This window comes from Aspergillus affinis (assembly GCF_023601865.1).
Source record: "Aspergillus affinis strain CMG 70 chromosome Unknown NODE_108_length_126046_cov_85_726607, whole genome shotgun sequence".
In the NCBI taxonomy this organism is placed as follows: Eukaryota; Fungi; Ascomycota; class Eurotiomycetes; order Eurotiales; family Aspergillaceae; genus Aspergillus; species Aspergillus affinis.
In genome coordinates, this window is record NW_026515889.1 from 56,391 (window position 1) to 76,511 (window position 20,121).

A 20,121-nucleotide genomic window follows, 5' to 3' on the forward strand; every position below is an offset into this window, starting at 1 on the left:
TAAATGGACGAGAGGGCTAGGAGCATTCTTAGAGGTTCTTCCAACGGTCTGGACTGACGAAATCTCTCGATTCTCCACCGGTCCATATTCCCGTGCGATCGGCATCTTCCCGCATCGACTTCGCTCCCCCTTCTGGCTGCTATTGTTGGTGCTCAAATCCTGCTCCAGTTTTTTTTTTTTCTTTCCCTTCTTTTTTCTTTTTTTCATCTGATTTAATGGCCTGCCACTCTCGCCCTCCTTCTGTCGTTCTCAGATCGCATCTTTTCCCTCCCTCTCATTTTTCGCATCCCATCACAATCTATCGAGCCCTACCATCTTGCTCGACACTTTAATTTCCACCTCTCGTCATTCATACACGCTATCTCGCAGATTAAGCCGCCCTGGTGTGCCCCCCTTGATAAACTAAACTCGATATCGGTTAAACCGGTCCCCACTCGTGTTGGTCTGTCTTCCTGCCCTTGTTGGCGTCTGAGACTAGCAGCTACACAACGGCCTAGGAGAAAGTTGATTTCTATAGAATTCGGGGCTTCTCCTCCCTCCCGCGTTCTTCCCCTCTTCCTGCTACTTCACTCGTTTAACTTCATTCTTTTACATTTATTCTATATCTTTTTTTTACAACCTCCATTATTATCAGTCTTTTTAGTTCTTAATTTCCTCGGGCTCTGGCATTCATCCCCGCTACTCTCTCTTTAATTGCACCTTATCAATTTTACGTCGATTTTTTTTATTACGCGCTGTCTGGCCTGGTGCCAGCATGTCAACCCCCGTGGAGGAGATTCCGGCTCCCAAATATCACGATGAGAAGCGAAAGGACAAGACCGACGACACCCAACCTTCCGATGATGGCACCTACGTCAATGAGCCGTCCAATGAGGGCCAAGGAAGCCACCTTCGCGTGAATACCACCCATGATGATCTAGATATCACTGCGTTGCGATCCCCATCGGCCTCGCGGGAACAAGCAATGCGCCTTGAAGATGATCTAGCGGTTCTGGAGGCGGAGCGTGTGGCATCTCGCTCGACTCGAGACGAGGCGAACGAAAAAGAGAACGGAGCGGAAGGTGGAGGAGAGACTAACTCCATCTCGCGAACCCGTTCGCGTCGTTCCCAAAACGTGGATGAATTCGACGAGGCAACCAACCCATTGCACGAGAAAGCTGCCGTCTATAACCCGCCGGAAAACCCCAACACCAGCTTTGCCAAATTCATCAAGAAAATCCATGAATCTAGCTTTATCGTTCGGTATCTTACGTATATCGTGCCTCTAGTTGTCATTCTGCTCATTCCGTTGTTGGTCGGTGCCCTGGCTTTCCCCGATGCCAACGTGGGAGGCGTTCAGCTGCTCTGGTTCTCTGTCTGGTTGGAAATCGTTTGGTTGACATTGTGGGCCGGAAGAGTACGTATATCACTTGTAACCGGACACTTATTGGCATATGACTAACTGGTTTCTACCTAAAGATTGTAGCCAAACTACTTCCTATTCCCGTGGGAATCCTTGCGAGTGTTTTCACCAACAATGCAAAGAAATGGCGCGATTTGGCGAAGCAATTGGAGCTTCACTTCACTCTCTTCCTCTGGTGGCTCGGAGTGGAAATCTCTTTTCTACCTACCATGAAAAGTCATCACGTTGATGGCGACAAGAGGACTCGAAGCTGGGAGAAAACCGTCAACACTATCATCATTGCAATCTTCGTTTTCGTCATTCTGAACCTCATCGAGAAGTTCATCATCCAACTGATTGCGATCAGCTTCCACACGCGGACCTACGCCGATCGCATTGAAATCAACAAGTTCCAGATTGGCAGTTTGACCAAACTGTACGATTTCTCCCGGACCAAGCTTGCGAACGAGGACGATGAGTTCGACAACGGAGAGGAAAAAAATAACTCCGGAATCAAGACTCCCTTGCAGTTTGCCGGCATGGCCCAGCGAGCTGCCAAGGGTGCTTTGAACAAGGTGGGCGACGTGGCGGGCGCAGTGGCGGCGGATTTCACTGGCCGCAAAGCCACCAACAGCACGCACCCCTATCAGGTCGTGTTGACCCTGCTGCGGACCACAACCGGCTGCCAGGTTCTCGCCCGCCGCCTGTACCGCACGTTCGTGCGCAATGGATTCGACACGGTTTTCTCGGGTGACTTGAAGGAGGCTTTCGACAACAATGACGAGGCCGATGCTGCATTCATTATGTTCGACAAGGATATGAACGGTGATATCTCCATGGATGAGCTGGAGGCTGTCTGTGTTGAAATAGGACGTGAGCGCAAGTCTATCACCGCGTCTCTGAAGGATCTTGACTCGGTCGTGTCGAGGTTGGACAATGTTCTCGAGTTCTTCGTGGTCGTGATTGCCATCATCGTTTTACTTTCCCTCATTTCGACCTCCGCCGCTGGTGTGCTCACCTCTGCGGGATCCACTGTCCTTGCTTTGTCGTGGCTCTTTTCCGCTACTGCCCAGGAATTCCTCCAATCGGTCGTCTTCGTTTTCGTCAAGCACCCATTCGATGTTGGTGATCGTGTCACGATTTATGGTAACGCCGGTGACGCCGGTCTTGGTGATGACTACTTCGTTAAGCAAATCTCGCTCCTATACACCGAGTTTAAGAAGATGCAGGGTCACGTCGTCCAAGCGCCCAACAGCTACCTCAACGGCCTTTTCATTCTCAACCAGCGCCGTTCCGGAGCTCTCGCCGAGGCAATCCCCATTGTCATTAAATACGGCACGACCCTCGAACAGATCGATGCTCTGCGTCAGCGCCTTCTCGAATTCGTCCGCAGTGAACGCCGCGAGTTCCAAACCAACATTCTCACCGAAATGCGTGAAGTGACTGACAATTTCTCCGTGACCCTCAACGTTGTCTTTTTCTACAAATCTAACTGGCAGAACGAAGGTCTCCGTCTGCAGCGTCGCAACAAGTTCATCTGCATGCTTATGATTGCCTTGCAGGAGATTGGTATCGAGGGCCCTCGCATGAACCTCCAGGGTGCCCGGGTCGACATTCCTCTCCATGTCTCCGGTCTGGGCAACCAGATGGCTTCCAGCAACGACAGTCGTCCCCCGCCTACGCCCTTGAGCGAACGAGGAGACGTCAGCGAGAACTCTCCTTACAGCTCCGGTGCCTTGCGCCATCCGTCGATCCTCCGCAAAGGCGCTGCTACCGCTGCTGCCCGAAACCGCGGCGACACCATGCAATCCCGCAAGCATGTCGACTTCTCGCTGGGTATGCGCGACATCTCCTCGGGCGATGTGATGGGTGACGTCTTCGAAGACCGCACCCAGCGAGTCGACGACGTCGTTCGTTTTGCCAACCGGGAGAATGCCGAGCGCCGTATCCAGGAAGAAGAGGAAGAAGAGGCCGAGCGTCGTAGCCGCACTTCATCCTCTCGCTCGCGACCTCGTGGCAACTCCAACCTCAGCGTTCCCTCCAATCACCCCGAAGGCCGCCGGTCGACCGAATCGCAGGGCGGACACAGCATCGCTTCCTCCATCAGCCGCAACCGTTTCTTCCGCCACCGCAACAGTCTCAACAGCCGTGAGCACGAAGATCTCGCCGAGCAGGGACGATTCGAGCAAAACGACGCCTTGACTCAGATCCGCACGGCCTCGCCCTCCGGCAGAAGCCGCCATTCCGAGCAGCAGCAACGGTAGAAGAACTACAATCCCTCAAACATACACAAGAAACATAGAAAACCCCTTCAACATCGACTACAGAAAACCTACACTCTCTCACTACATAGACAGATACTTCACAGATACCTGATTTGATGTTCCATCAGCCTACTATTCATGTTACATTTTGATTTCCAAGTACATACAAACTACATACCAATGGGCGGCATTGTTTGATTGCTTTTGTTCGGTTTCATTTCAACATTTACAGATACATTTACCTCCATACAACTAATCGCCTTCCCAATGGTTTTGATTACTTCAATCTTCTGATCGTGTCCATTTGATATTCTTATTTGCCACTTTTTAGCTCTCGGCTCTTCCCATGTGTGCTTTCTACGTGTAATACGTACGGAGTTAGACATTATTTCGTCATCTTCCGTTGGAGACACGGACCTCGGATGTGATGTTATAATGGTTTCATTTCTGATTAGACTTTGGTCTACGGAGTAGTAACTAGCAGAGCTAGCTAACTAGCCAACTAGTTCGTCTAATGGTTGATTTCGGGTCAACATTGAAAGTCAATTCCCCTTCACCGAATGTCTTTGATTTCATCATATGAACGGACGTATGTACAACTTATACTTTGACTTTGATATTGAATTGACAATAAACACAATGGCTAAGTCAGTAACCCTGCATCAGATAACTTGATTTCCATCACGACTTATCATATCATATATTCATATTTTACAAACCTTAGAAAGCAGTTATGAACACGTTAGCAGGAAAAAAAAGTTAAATGATGTAACAAAAGGAGAAAAAGTATCATATACTCCGCAACTAAACATCCATGAACAGAAGAGAATCAAACATTGTGGAAAACCTCCCCATAACACACTAGCAAGTTACCTCTTTTTTGATTCATTCGTTTAGAGAGTGGGGGAATAAAAAGAAAAGTAGACAATGAGAAATATGAAATAAATAGTCCTGCTTTTTTTTTTTCCATGATATTTTTTTTGGTATTTTTCCAAAGACAGTTTTGATAATCTCGTACATACATGGAGAGAGAGGGAGATGGATAAAAAGAACCAAATGATCATTCATTCAATCAGTCACTCTGCCAATTCTATCCATTCCTTAGTGAAGAATAGAAAAAGAGACAAAGACGAAGAACAAAAGGGTTGGTTGAGGTTGAACACAAAAGAAAAAGAATTCTCTGAGAGAAAAGGAAAACAAAAGAACGAAAAGCTCAAAAAGCAAAAAGCAAAAAGCAAAAACTCAAACGACCAGGTTGAGATGATGGATGATAACAAATGTTCATGTCATTTTGCACCCAAACGCCCGCTTAGTTGAACAATACCTTGAAGGGGAAAAAAAAAAAGAATAATTTCGGAACGAGGGAAGAGCAAATGCGGAGATATTCTGACAGGATGCAATATTGCATACAGAGTTTGAGGGGAGAAGAAAATCAATCGATCTGTCACTGATACAGAAAATGCAAAGATGCGTAGGGTTTATCAAACAGCAAGGTGAAGAGGGAAGATACAAGAAGTGTTTCCATAGAGAAAATGCAAACCAACTCCTCAAGTCTTCATATCGTATCATATCAAAGACAGCAAGCAACACTCTATATATCTCTTTGACTTTTGTTCTCTTGCTTTTGTTTTCCTTTTTCCTTTTTTTTCAAGCAAGTTTTGAAAGAAAATAAAAGTCCCGTCACCGGTGGCTGGCTCTATCGTCCCGACTGGCGTGGCGTGGTATCATCATCGAAACCAAGCGAAGGCGTGTGTGCTGGCCGAGGTGTAGCTTCAGATTCGGGAGTTTGGATAACTTCACTATCGGTACTCATATCCGCGTCGCCATAATCTTTGATCTTAACGGATGGCGTGTTAGGATCAGTCGGTGTGGTCTCGAGGTCCTCGTCGACTTCGTTGAACACGATTGGAGGCGTGATTTGTCCTTTGTGAGGGGTTTCTGTGCTCGTCTTCGCTCCATTCTCGCATTCAGTGGGCGTCTCTTTGTCATCGGGAGGTCGAGGAGAATGTCGCGGACTAACATCCTCGTCGGCTGACCCAGCGACAGCTTCTTCGGGAACTTGAAGCCCTTTGAATCGATCCTCTAGTCTGATGATGCTACGAGGGGACGGGCCGAGTTGATCGCCGCTGACCCCCAACCCCACGCTTCTGGCTCTCTCAAGTGCCTCTCTTTCTTTCTTGAGCACCTCTTCGCTGCCACTAACCACACTTCCTCGGCTATTAGTTCTCATCATTTCAATCCCCAATTTGGAGCCGGGGCGATGAGACCGGTGTCGAGGACTTTGCGCCCGTGCCTGGGCAGCACCAAACTCCTCATCCTCATCATCGCCAGATTCTGCGCACTCATGGCGCTTCTTCTCCAAGGACTCTCTTTTGGCCCGGATGGATTCACTGGACCGCCGTTTGCGGGGAGCGTCCGCGGCAGAAGGATTCATTTCAGCCGGGGCGGAGACCGCATGTATTAAGTGCGGCAAAGGTGCGGGATTCGAGTCAGGCTTTGTAATCGGATCAGGGGCCTTCTGGCTCGCAACTGCCTCTTCGGAAATGCCTAGTCCGCCTTGGTTGGGGGCCCATTCATCGGTCTGGCGACTTGAGGTCACCGGAGCATCCTCGGCCTTGACAGATTCCACATCGCCAAAGGAACTGCTGCCAATGGAGTCTTGGCGACTAGATCCTCGATACGAGCTTGAGAGTATTGGCATGAAGCTAGAAGACGTGGTCGAGCTAGGGCTATGCTCAGTCGGTGCAGCAGAGTGACGCAACAAGGACTGCGAAATGGGCAGTGGCTGCGAGGGGGTCCAATCTTTCGGTGGAGGTTTCCACTGACAGAATCTGCACAGCAATTCCGTGAACTTGGTCAAAGTCGGCGGTTTCTCGACGAGAGTGTCAAAGTGATGCGTCTCGGGCAGGTCCTTGAGATATCCGGTGACTGCGATGATGGGCGTATGGCGGTTGGCGCTTCGCGTCTCCCTTACCATACGTGCCACATCGGCTCCATTGACCTGAGGTAGCTTGTACTCCGTTAATATGATATCGAACCGAACTTCACTTAGTGCGTAACGCATGGCCTCTGCGCCGTTGGGAGCCGTGATAGTACGGCAGCGGAGTTTCTCAAACAAACGTTCCATAACCAATCTCGAAACCGGATGATCCTCGCAGATGAGCACGTCCAGCGGCCGGAAGTAAGGCTTTTCAGGTATGTTGATCTGAGAAAGGCGCCGGGAGCCCTGACGCTGCCGTTGCACTTTGAGCAGCGCCTTGGTGCGTGGATCCTCGTTATCTGAGGATGACGGCGAAACATCGACAAGCTGACTGTGGCGTTTGTAGTGGCCCGCGACGTACGATTCCTTTGCCAGAGAAGACGATAAATCTCCATCTTGCGAGCCGATAGTCTGCGATCGAGCTCTTCCGATAGGAACGCTACCTTGACGCGTGGGACCGGAAGGCGTCTTGTCGGGCGAATGAGTGGTTCGGGTGGTTTTGATCGGAGACGATGCCGTGGAGCTGTATTTCAGACTCGCCATACGGTTTTGATCCGGTGCACCAGGTTGGAAAGACCCGCTAGATTGGTGAGAGTTAGCCGAAGAAGATCCCGACGTCTTTCTCCGCTCGTGGTTATGGTGGCCGGTGCTGAATTGCACCAGGAGCGGAGACGAAGGCTGTGACGGACGGCTTGGGGATGAGTTCGCCTGACTCAGACTGGAGGGTGACGATGGCCGGTTGTTGCCCTTATTATGCGACAGCGTTCGCTGCAACGACATGGGCAAAGGACTGCCCTCCAAAGACGGACCAGATGACGGTGCTGCTGGCGCTGGTGGAGGTGGCGGGCCCTGTGCCTGGCCGGGTGTTGGTGCCGGTGCCGGTGCTTGTACGGGGGTCTGCGGCGGATTTTGAGTCTGGGTCTGCTGTGGTGCTCCCGAAGGCGTGACATGACGTTGCTGAGCTTGCATTGCCTCCTGACGCAGTTTTTGGATCACGTCTTTATTGGCTTTTTCCAGCATGGGAAGGTTCTTAAAGGCGAAATTGCCAAAATCGTCCGCCAAGGTGGGTTCGCTAAGTCGTCGACTACGTGATTCGCGCACATGAGGCGGGATGTGTAGAGGCATCAGAGGTCGCTTTACGGAATTCACCTGCGAGCGAACTTTGAACAGCGCATCGTGGGGTCTGTCGGGGTAGGGTCCGGTTGTTGCTGGCTGCTGGGGAGAACTGCCATCTTCAAGCTCCTCAGTAAAGGCCTGGAGGGTAGCTCCTCTGGCATCGAAGTACTCGGTGTCTTCAGGATTCTCTAGATTCGGAACGAACTCCGCCTTGTCGTCGAGGAGCGTATCCCAGTTGATGTCCGAGAACCACGGGTGGCTTCGAATTTCCGCGCCTCCATTGGGATACTTTTCATCGACGTTCGCTCCAATTCGCTCACGCGGATTGATCGTCATCAGCTTATTCATAAGATCAATAGATTCTGGGGTTGCCAGTTCTTCGATATCCTCGGGCCAGTTGATCCTGCGGTGGAGGATGTTGTCAAATACTTCGTCCGGGGTGTCTGCATTGAAGGGCGGGTATCCGAACAGGAACTCGAACATCATGCAGCCCAAAGACCACCAGTCGCTCATCTCGTCCTGACCCACGCCGTTGATCGTCTCCGGCGCCAGATAATCGGGAGTACCGACAAAACGTCGGTTATGATCTTCAGGGTCGAAAAGCGCCATCAGCGGCGGCATCATGCCCGGTTGCAGGGGTGTCTCGTGCGGAACCGGCATGCTGTGAGCTAAATGAAGCGGGTACAGCTGAGGGGATTCGCCCAGCTCGCTCTGGCCCTCTTCCTCCATTACACTGCTCGAAGAATGACCGGGGACAGGAACCGGCAGAGAACTTGCCGTCTCGCTGCCTTCGTTGAGTGACAGCGATTGAAAAATGGCATTCAAGTTATCGCTGCCTCCGCTGTCACTGCGGTAACCAGACGCTCGGCGCGAGGTCTGTCGACTGAGTCCGCCGCCTTGGTTGAGGTTGAAGTAGGAAGGCTGAGGGATGCTGCTCGCAGCATCCGGGGTGATCAGCGGCGTCGAACCCGGCGAACCGTTACCACCCTGGAAGTCAAAAGAGGCAGACCGGGAGGACGTAATCGAAGTGGCGCGAGGAAAGGGCCCTTGCTGCAGTAGGTCAGGGGCCGGCTCGTTCAGATTCTTGAGAACGCGCTTTTGACGTCCGACTAGACCCATGCGAGACAAACCGAAATCGGTGAGCTTGAGGTGGCCCGTTTGGTCGATTAGGAAGTTGTCCGGCTTGAGATCACGGTGAACAATTCCCCTTCCATGAAGATGCTCCACCCCGAGGACGATTTCGGCAACGTACTTCTTCGCCCAGTCCTCGGGGAGACCACCCAGAACCTTGACAAGGGAGGCACAGTCGCCCCCGTTGAGATATTCCATCACCAGATAGAGGTATTCTTTGCTAGAGAACGTCCAGTACAGCTTAGCAACGAAATCGCTCTCGCCCTGCCACATCATAATTGCCCGCTCCGCCTTCACATTGGTAACTTGATTCTTCGCAACCATGTCCGCTTTCTTCAAAACCTTGATCGCAAAGTATTCGCCAGTGGTCTTCTTCTTAGACAAGTACACACTCCCGAAGGCGCCTTTGCTGATCGGCTTGATGATTTCGAAATCCTTAATGGAGGGCGGTGCCGGGCGTGGCTGTAGCTCTCGAGCGGAGGTCAAATGGGGCGACACTGGCGGCCGCGCCATGTCCGAAGAGGTAGCGGAAGATTGTCGGCGATGATGGCGAAAGTGATGGTGGGCCAGTTCCCCGGCATTTGTCAAGGGAGACACGATCGGAGACGGTAAGCTATCGGCGCCGCTAGACAGACGAGGTTTCGGCATGCGCAAAGGGGAGTGCGGTCCTGAGGCCCTGGCCGGAGAATGCTGTCGATGAGGGGAGCTAGATAGCCCGGGAAGAACCAGGCTCCGTCTTTTGAGGCTGCGATCGGACGAGGGGGAATCAGTTCGCATGGCCCCGGGGAAAGCAGATGACGGAACGCTACTGTCACTGTAGTCGCCCACGTCTGGATCCAGTGAGGAAAGGGCTCGGCGGGACGATTGGGACGTGCCCAGCACACCAGCCATACTCTTGTGAGAGCGGGGAGTCGGACATTCCATCGGGCTGTTGGACCCCGTGGACACGGCCACCGAGGAGGTGGGTTTCCCCTCGGAGGGCTGAGGAGACTGAAAGCGATCCGGGGAGTTACGCATGGACATCGTGAGAGCGGACATAGGAGGCGGCGGCGGCGGAGGGGCGATCTCGCAAGACAATCTCGGGCTGGGGGCGGCAGCCGGCGTGTCGTCCCTGTAAGATTCATCGTCGGAGGAGCCGGAATCGCTCAATTGACCAGCGGCGATGCGTTCGGCTTTGCTCAGAGCTGCCGTAATACACTCTTCCACCAGCACAGTGTATTCGATGCGAATCCGTTCCGCGTACTCGACGATTCTTCGATGGCGAATCACAGCATCCACCTTCGCCCTCGAAACCTGCTCCGTGTCCATGCACAACGCCGCCAGACCTTGCTCCTGCTCAAGAGTATTCGAACTGGGAGACTGCCACTGTATGACCTGCGAGATGCGGGACTCCGACTGCGGAGACATGGTTCGAAAATCGTCCCCGTTCTCCGGCCGCGTCTCCTTGATCACTGGCATGTTGATTTCCAGCGCCGTGTCGCATAGATCAAGAATGAGTTCGACCACGCGCGACAAGGGTCGCCGCACAGCGAAGGATCGACCTCGGGCGTGTCCGATACCCGAGGCTGAGTGGTCTCTGGACCGCGGCGGAGTGGCAGGAGCAGAGCTGGAGTTGGAGACCGACCCGGACGACGGAGCCGAAGCCACGGGAGACGGGCCGATGGGCAAACTTTTATACTCTGGCTGCGTTGGCGGGGGCGGATTCCCATCGCCGGAGATCAACGGCCTTCCCTGTCTGGCCTCCAACGCATCCAGAACCCTAACAATCGCATGCCGGTGCTCGTTCAGGTTCTCCTGCGCTATCTGGACATCCATCTCGGCCCGGTGTTCTTGGAGACACAGATCCGAATGCTTTTCGAACCACCAGGGCGTGATCTGACGCTCACAGATTCGACACAGGATGGGGTCCGGGGCGGGATATCTTGAGGGGTCGGGCTCGGTGGCAGCCGCTTCAGCCAGCGTCGTCAGGTAGTTCGCGAGAACTTCAGCTCCAACACCCAGCGATTCAACGAGCATTGGAGGAAGATCGATCGTAACTTCCCTTGGCTGCGTGAAGGGCCGTAACATCCACATCGTCTATTCGAGTATCAAGAAGGTCAGTTCTTCCGGGCCCTATGTAGATCCGAAATCCGTTGTGGTTGTTCAAACTTACATGGCCAATCCCACTCGAAGTCCGGTCAAAAGCCATGATTCCTTGTCCCTCCATGTTTATGATATCGTTGTTGCGCTCCTCTGGTTTCGTCGGTGTCGCATCTTGAGCCTCCGACCCTTCAGCTTCATCGGTCCCCGAAGCGTCCAGATCGAGAGGTTGCGGCTCCGGGGAATACTTCAGAACCGAATCGGGACCCATGTGCACGGCGAAACGAATGAAACGACTGCGGGAGTCGTCCTCCTTCAAGGATTCGATGGCATCCTGGAAGACGTTCTTGTTGCCGGCCAGGAGTTCCGAGATCATTCGACCTTCCACCGACTCAGCGGGGGTGCCGACAACCTGTTTCCACGAGGGGCTCACCCATTTGATGCGGCCCTCGAGATCCAGATCAACGATCACATTCAGAGTCTGTTCCGCCGCCTCCCTCAAATCCTCGCGTTCTTCTTGCATGTTGTCGGATAACGAGCGCATCGAAGGGGAGAAATTCGGGTCGATGGCGCGGGCCTCCTGCCTCAAAGCACTCACGGCCGGAGGAGCCAGAAACTGGGCACTCTGAAAGCCATTGCCGGCCATACTGAACGAAAACCGCCGTCGATCCGAGGGGAAAGTCTCCGGGGGGGGAGACTGGCGGGTAGGGAGACGAAGGGCCGGCGCTGAAAGGCTTCAGCGGGCGGAAGGAGACGAGCGAGCGATCGGAGCGAGTCTGTAGTAGACGGAATAACAAAAAGAGAAAAGGCCCTAGCAGGACCGTCTGCCGGGCAGAGCGGATGCCCTTGGAATGGAAGTTATGGATTCATCCGCAGCATCAACTAGCTAGCCATGGCTGAGGCGCGCGGGGGAGAAACGTCGGAGGATCACAAAAGACAAGCGGGAACGACCCTCGTCAGAGGGAGGATCACGGCAGAGGTTCGTTTCCCTAATGATTTGATTCTCTTGAACAACCACCAAGAGGCTGGAGGATAGAGGAAAAAAAAGATAGAGTAAATCAAAACAAAAAAAAGACACTACAAAAAAAATAAAGATGGCACCTCGTAATCGGTGGACAGATGAACAAGACGAGCGACCAAGAGAAAGACAAAGTAGCGGCTATGCGGGGAAGAGCGCGACGGGAGGCGTCAACGCGAAGCCAGCGTGATCGACCGAGTCAATCCCCGATTGAGGTTGACGAAGGCAGTTCCGGAAGAATCACAGCGATCCGACGTGTCGAGTGGGTGAAGATGGACAGAGAAGTATGGAAATATGGATTGAGGAGAGTGAGAGGGGGAAGCCGAAGGGACGGAGATAATAAAAAAAAATATTAAAAAAAAAAAAGGAAAAAAAAGGTGGATGGAGAGAAGTGGGTAAAAAAGGCAAATGCAGTCTGAAAGTCAAAGTGAGGCAGGGAAGAGAAAAATAAAAGAGGAACGGCAGAAAAGGACGATCAATTCCGATTCTTTTGACCATTACGACATGGCATCCTTACAGTATTAATTCTCATTAATATGAATAGTAATTTCAGAATTCCATCTCGTCTCGACGCTCTGAAACAAACAGTCCAGTCGTGAAGCCCAAACCCCGTGCTTACTCCGTAGTCCTATGATAGTTACTGTCTATACCTTAAGAATCAAGAAAAGACCATTATAGCATAATAAAATAAATACCTGAAACCCTTGTAATGAACCAACAACCAAAAATTAAAAAAATAATCAATAATAATACACTGTAAGAAAAGGATCCCCCCGACCGTTGGAGACCCGCAAGAAGCATAACATGATTCAACGCCGACCACCACGCCACGGACCACCGACTGTTGCCCTTCTCGGGGGAAAACGAAGAGTAACCTCGACTCTGGAATTATCTGGGAGAGATCAGCTCCTCCTCCTCCTCCTCCTCCTCCTCATCATCATCATCATCATGACCTGTTGTCTGGATCGTATCGACCCGACCGGTGATTCGCTCGTGCCTTCATCCCCAGCAGCATAAGATCTGTCGCATCCCTGTCTCGCCCTCCCCCCTTCTCGTCTAGACACGGCTCGTTCCTCGGACCACCAGCTCGTAGGACTCGTTAGTCTAGGGCGATAATAATATCAACTTATCGGTATCATTCGAAGGCCTGTCATTCCGGTCCGCACATGCGCTACGCTGATTTGCTTTCAACGGTGGGTGATAGTGGATTCCATCGTCTACTCTTAGTCTCTTAGTCTCTTAGTTGTACATTAGGTAACTGACACCGTTAGTGACTGAGTAAGAGTTCGGCTCTGGCTAAGAGAAACCATAACATATCATTCACATCCAGATAAAAGTGTCCAGATGATCATCCGATCGAAAAGTACCGCCATCCACCGTTTCCGGCGGAGTTCTCGGGACGTCACCTCCTGGCTGCGTTCCATGGATCCTCCCCCCTTCTTCCTTCTCTTCATCCATCGGACAAAGGTGTGACGATGTTCATGGAAAATTCCATGAATGCCCCCAGTCTCCGAACCTCATTAGTGTGACCATTTCTTTCTTTTTTCTCCTTTTTTATTATTTGGTGCACTCTTGTGTGTGTGTGTGTGTGTGTGTGTGTGTGTGTGTGTGTGTGTGTGTTCCTTCAGCATTTCCCTTCGCCCCGGGCGGAATCGGGGTACCAAGTGGGAACACAAGCGATTTGTACAAGTCGGACATTCCCCACCTCGTCTGCTTCTCGTTCCATCTGCACTCTGCAGTCATGGACAAGCTACGTTAGTGAGAGGCTAGGTTGGCATTAGCATCGACCTCCTACATTGCTGGGGACGTGCAAGGTCTGGGACGGAGATGCAGAGTTCTGTCTTAATTACTGCACTTCTCCTCTCTGCCGACCGAACCAGGCGGAGTTAATTACTTACGGTGTATATCTTGGAGAAGAACCAGAATTGAGAGCGGTACCTTTGAATTTCCCAGACAACTGATTGGCACTTTTTTTTGCCGTCGAGGAGACAATAAACTTTCGCAAGACCCAAGGCGAGCATCAGCAGGATCAACGAGAGCTGCGTGAAACGGATTTGATTCTGCGGGGTAAAACTGGATGAAAAAGGTGGGGAGTCGGGGAGTCTGTCGCTCTTCCTTCGTCTGCTTCTTCCTTTAGGGTCCGGCAAGGAAGAGACCAGAGAGACAACAAAAAGAAAGAAAAAAATAATACTGCGGGCCTCCCTGCGTCGTGCATGGGTCCCATTCCCTCATGCAGCGACTGGAAATGATCGATCGTTTGCTTTGAATGGTCAGTAGTTACTAGTATGGAGTAATGGAGTGTGTCTTCGAACTCCGTGCTCCCTTTGTAGACAGTACATACATGTACACTGAGTATAGTTACTCCCATTCTGCATCAACACATGAACCAAACTTCAATGGGCCTCCATTTGAATATTACAAACCACAGAAAATTAGAGAGAGAGAAGCGGAAATCCCTACCCCTACGGTACCTCCCCGTTATCCACTGCGAAACAAGGGGAACCAAATCCCATTCATGATTCATCATCATACCATCTAACTATCTCATCTTTCCCCACAAAACCCCATCCGTCCGCAGACCCGCATCGCATCGCATCGGTATCGGCACCGTCAATCCTTACCTCGTCGGACGGGACGATGAGGCCATGATCGGCTTTCTGGTTGCTGAGAGAGACATACGGACTAGACCATCCCATACCTACCGACTTCCTAAGGACCCAGGACTGGAACTGGACTGAGACTGGAACTGCACTTGCCGTTGTTCCGGTCTCTGAAATGTGGCATCGTGGTTGGTTGAACGTGCCGGAAATTCATCATCTGACATGCGGATGAGATCTTGGTCTGGTCTGGTCTGGTCTGCCGAGTAACTGCCGTCCGGGGAACGATCTTTTGTCTGTATTTGTTTGTACTTGGCTGGAGGGGGAGTTTCACCTACAGAGAAAATACGTAGAACTACCTGAGATCTCTCCACAGTACATGTAAATCCGACCAGTTCTCCGACTCAAGAACCAAAACAAGATAAGGAAAATCTTAACCCCAAATACAAATCTACTCCGGCCTAGACTCTCCGTCTCCAGACCGACAAGCTCTAGAATGATGTCTGTGGTTAGCATCACCTGGTCGACCAAATTCGTGCTTGGATCCCGAACATGGCTTCCACTCGGAGATTTCACGACCCTCCTTTTCTTTCCTCCCTGGCTTTCCGTTCTCCGCGTTTCCAGACATGACTTTTTTCTTGCTTTAAAGGAGTGGATGGTTTATCTGGCTGGAATGGTTGAAGTTGATTGATTGATTCGAATCTAACATCATAATATAAACATCTTTTTGCTCGGAGCTGCTAATTCTGGCAACCTTCCGCTCAATAGGACCGGTACCTATAACTAACTATCAGAACGTGTCAAAGCTATATCAACGGCTATTATCTCATGTCAGTGGAAGGCAGTTGAATACAGGTTTACCTGGTATAGGTGTGGGTATGGGTAGGTAGCCGAATCTGGTATTCCCGGTCTAGGCACGACAAAAGTACCGTTGAAAAACTATCTATTAACCTACCGCCATTACGTTGTCATATCTCACTATATACGAGCATTACTAGCTGAGTTTCAAAAATCCTCAAGTCAACGACTCAGACGGTGTCTGGTTCAGGTTGTCTCTACCTATCAACTAACATTCTGTTGCAGGTCGAGCGTGGCGATTGCCGGGTCGACTTCCGGTTCAAAGCAAAGCTGTTCATGTAGATGGTCTGACTCTGAGGGTTTACTCGTTTAAGTATTGACTCTGCGATACTATGCACGGTGTATAAATGTTGGGGGTAGTTGAATTTTGTATATCCGGGTCATCAATATAACTTATTTATGAATAATGATTTAATTTACATACACCAGGTACATAGTAAAAAGATTGATTAACGCTGTTATTCCAAGGAATAAAGCTATAGTCAATAGCCCTAGCAATGTTTCATATGGTAGAGCGAAATATACCCACCATACCCTACCTCCTTTTCATTCTTCCTTCAAGACTTAGAGACCTACACCTATGTACACCGTAAGTAGAAATAATATAAATATTAAGACACCGTAATAACTGCAACATTCGTCACACCATCAAGAATTTGCAAGCCACAGGTAGGTAAACATCAAAACCTAACCCATGATCGTGATACCAGTACGTTTTTTAGCCACCACCACCACCGCCACCATCATCAATAAATAACACCACTGAATCATAATGATGAGAAAGATCCAGGGATTAAGCAAACAATTCGGTAGTTTATATGAATCGGTTTACATGACATAATTATGCATACTCCGTATACATACAACTAACTACAGATAAAATCTAGAAGCATAGGTATTTATTTACTTGGTTTATTATCTATACTCCGTGAGTAGGTAGGTATCAACAAATATAGCCAAACTCGCCACAGCGACAAGTGAATCGTCATCCAAAACATGATGATGAAAGGATCCATCCTCTAGGTATCTCCCCAGTCCCCACTCCGTTTCATACATATTTATTCTAAAAAAGATAGAAGACAAACATTTAGGTGTTTGTTTATTTATGTGGGGTATTATATACTCCGTGGGTAGGTAAATATCTAGTACTATAAATATATCCAAACTCGCCACAACGGCAATCGAATCGTCATCCAAAACAGATGATTCATCGATCTCCCCACCTCAATTCATATTTATTCTACTATACAAAATCACGGAGCATATATCCTAATCTATTATATAAAAAAAAGAAGGCAATTATCACCCCATCGTATGTACCACAAACAAATTTCACACAAGATCTTCCAATCTCTCGCACGAGCTACACCTACTCAGTGTAAGTATGTACACCGTAAAAACTCGCCTCTCGCCCCTCTGCATCCCCTACATCATACCTTAGTCATAGGCGATTTCAATTTACGTTGCACAGATTGCTTATCAGTCCACATAATCCTTGCAGGAGATGACGGGGGGCTGTTCTTTTGTCTTTGGTTGGTGTGGAGCTTGCAGATGGATGGATGGTAGGTAGGTATTGGTTAATTCCGATCCCATCAGGGGAGGGGGAGGTTTAGATAATATTCATATCTACACAGTATATTCATTACATGACGAATACCCTGTGCTGATTACATCAGATTACATATTGGATCGTTTGGACAGTTTCTACGAGTAAGTAATAGGTTATGCGAACTCAAGTCTAACGGATCGGGCTAAGATCTTCATGCTTCCTGCATCTGCATCTGCATCTACATCTGTATTCCTGTTAGAAAGTATTCAGTGAACAAGTACCGCATCAATCCATGCCAATAATGCTGAAGATTAACTTATATAACCAGCATCATCCCAAATGATGTCATCGTGGGAACAATATATAATATCAAAATGAACCTATCGCATCATATCCAGTCATAATCAAAAGAACCAATACGAATTTGACGGCAAAGACAAGTCGGCGTATCCCAGACATCTAGCGCAGTGTGGTGGATAATATCGGCCGCAATCTTTTCTGCGAGCATATCTGGGGTCGTTAGAGAAGAACTCAAGCCTTGGTATAATGCACTTACAAACGACGGATTGAGGATGCCCGGGGCCCAGAACCGGCATAGAGCTAGCATCGACCACTCTCAGCCCCTGAACTCCAAACACTCTCGCCCGACTATCTAGGACCGCCATATGGTCACTGGGAACTCCCATCTTACAGGTACCGGTGGCGTGGAATACGGTCATCATGGTGTCGCGGACGACGTTGAGAATGTCGCCGTCGGACTGATACTGCATCCCCGGGAAGTACTCCTCCCCAACCACCAATGGAGCCATGGCCGTGCTATGGAAAATGTCGCGAATTCTCTTGTATACTGCAATTGCCATCTGCTGGTCGGCTTCCGTCGAAAGCCAGTTGGGGTTAACAATCGGCAGGTCATCCGTATCGGCTGATATGATGGTGACATTCCCGCGCGACGTCGGCGCAACAAGTGCCCCGGCTATGGTAGCGAATTGTCTGCCACCCCCAGGTTGTAATATCGGAATGGAGTAGTTACCAACATGTACTGGCACCGAAATGTACTGGACTTCAAGTCAGCGGAAAAATAGCCGACCAAATCGCGAGCCAAGAAACATGTTACCTCTATCTCCGGCCAGTCACTAGGAACCCAGGAAAGGTCTTTTTGGGCTTGGGGCGAGAGTGATGACCGCAGCTCATTTGGAAGCTTCTCAAAGGCCAGGTACTCAATACCTGGGTTAGTAAGTACACCCCGGTGGGAAGTCAAGTATTTAACGATTTGTTCAAGGAGATACCACATGTCGGTTGTGACCCTACTATACGATTCCAATGCCACCTGGTATGTCGGCCCGAAGAAGACATGATCCCACATCTCCTGGCCAACACCTGGGAGATCAGCGACTATATCGATCCCGTGCTCTTTAAGGGTGTCGGCCGGCCCTACCCCCGAGACCATCAGGAGTTGGGGAGACTGGAAAGCACCGGCCGAGACCACGACCTCCCGTGTGGCATTCAGAACATATCGCAGCCCGAATGTTTTCACCTCGACCCCAATGGCCCGTTTATGAGAATCAAACAGAATTTTCCTTGCGATGGTTATCTTGTAGATCGTCAAAGTTCTGAGCTTCCACGATTGCAATAGGGAGGATTCGAAGAATGAAGACTCCGAGCTGCTCCTTGATTGATCGGACGGTCGGATAGTAAAAGGCGCATATTGAGACCCTAAAAGCCAACCGCTGTTAAAATCTCGGGTTTCGTTGACTCCCATTGCTTCCAACCCGAGCTTCATCCAGCTAGGAAAAGAACCGGGGTGTATAGGGTATGATACGTGAAGGGGCTGGCCATTCTTATCAAACGAGTCTGGATTATACTGCAGAGAAGCGTTTTCAGGGCGATTGCGATTGTCAGGGGGCGTAAACTTCACCGTCCGTTGAAAGAAGCGCAAGGTGTTCTCGAACGTGTAGCTCTGGTCATTGACAAGGTCGGCCCACAGTTGCATGGATCCTGTACTCGGTCTATCGACCTCGGGTATCAGCGTTGTTCCCTATACCCATAAACTATAGCAAACAAACCGTTGGTAAATCATCAAGTTGATTGCTGATCTGTAGATTCAAAACACAAAGGTCAAAAATCAGTGTGTGGTATACTCTGAAGAAGAAAGCTGGATGCATACGATCCTCCCAGGCACTTCGCCCTCGCATAATGAATGTCGCGGGAGTTCGCACCCGGGCTGCCTTGAACCACGAACCCCCAGTCGATGGGTGTTTTATAATATGGATCGGACCCTGTGCCCAGAATTGCAGCTCCGGGTATCTTCGAGATAGGGTATTGAGCTTCGTAGAACTCTCCAGCTTCCACCAGAGCGACGCGGAACCTCTGCTCAGCCAGACGCGCAGCCACCGTCATGCCTGCAGTGCCGCCACCCACCACAATATAATCGAACGTAGCATTTATCCCCGGTATGCCTTCCAGGGGCCTGATGACTTGCCTCCCTGAACGCCCTTGAGCGAGCCCCAGCAGTTGGAGAAGTAGGAGGATTAGCAGGGCCATCGAATGTTGGATAGAGCGAGTTGACTGAGAGACCATCATCGCTGTGGGAGACTCAAACAATTCAAATATAGGAAACCGTCGTCTTAGAATTAAATAGACTCTAAAGAAGAAGAGGTGACACGATGGATGAGCTGGTAAGGCATGAGCAGAAGATGCACGCCCAAACCAGGACAAGGAAAGCCTTCCTTGCTCCCGTTTGAGAAGGTACAACACAGCGGCATCTGTTTGGAAGGATGAGTCAATTGGTGATCTTATTGATCAGACATGCGCTTGGGTGTGTCTGGCAAAGTTGATCCGTATATGTGTTCTAACAGTGTGATGGAAACGCCCGTGGATAGGCATGAGAAAGATATGCGATAGTCGGAATTCTCACCCAACTACAAACTGGCGATATCTCTTTCTAGCCACCACAATAACAATAGGTCCGAGCGTCTGCTTGAACTGAGTAGGGCTGTTAATACACAAAACACATGGCATTCACGCCTGCTAACAAACATCGCCTAGCGTCTCGTTGACAAGTACCAGAGAATCCCTCTAGCAAACTACGAACCCCCCAACCTCGCTTATCTAGAAACACCCACAACTCCTGGCTACCTTGTACTTATCA

At 50.2% G+C, this 20,121-nt stretch overlaps 3 protein-coding genes across 3 annotated transcripts; 1 reads left to right on the forward strand and 2 right to left on the reverse strand.

Annotated features, from left to right (window-relative positions):
* Window positions 1–754: 754 nt before the first annotated feature.
* Window positions 755–3,645, forward strand: KD926_000332 (Mechanosensitive ion channel family; the record flags this gene model as incomplete). Its single annotated transcript, XM_053104277.1, has 2 exons — window positions 755–1,396; window positions 1,459–3,645. 2 exons carry the CDS (start codon window positions 755–757, stop codon window positions 3,643–3,645), a joined length of 2,829 nt encoding a protein of 942 aa, XP_052952434.1.
* A 1,696-nt stretch (window positions 3,646–5,341) lies between these two features.
* On the reverse strand, window positions 5,342–11,597 carry KD926_000333 (protein kinase RIM15; the record flags this gene model as incomplete). The annotated part of the gene is made up of 2 exons (XM_053104278.1): window positions 5,342–10,948; window positions 11,025–11,597. 2 exons carry the CDS (start codon window positions 11,595–11,597, stop codon window positions 5,342–5,344), a joined length of 6,180 nt encoding a protein of 2,059 aa, XP_052952435.1.
* A 5,549-nt stretch (window positions 11,598–17,146) lies between these two features.
* On the reverse strand, window positions 17,147–19,514 carry KD926_000334 (GMC family oxidoreductase; the record flags this gene model as incomplete). The annotated part of the gene is made up of 6 exons (XM_053104282.1): window positions 17,147–17,217; window positions 17,403–17,483; window positions 17,530–18,028; window positions 18,088–18,979; window positions 19,037–19,066; window positions 19,138–19,514. The coding sequence occupies 6 exons, from the start codon at window positions 19,512–19,514 to the stop codon at window positions 17,147–17,149; spliced, it is 1,950 nt and encodes a 649-aa protein (XP_052952436.1).
* Between the last annotated feature and the right edge of the window lie 607 nt (window positions 19,515–20,121).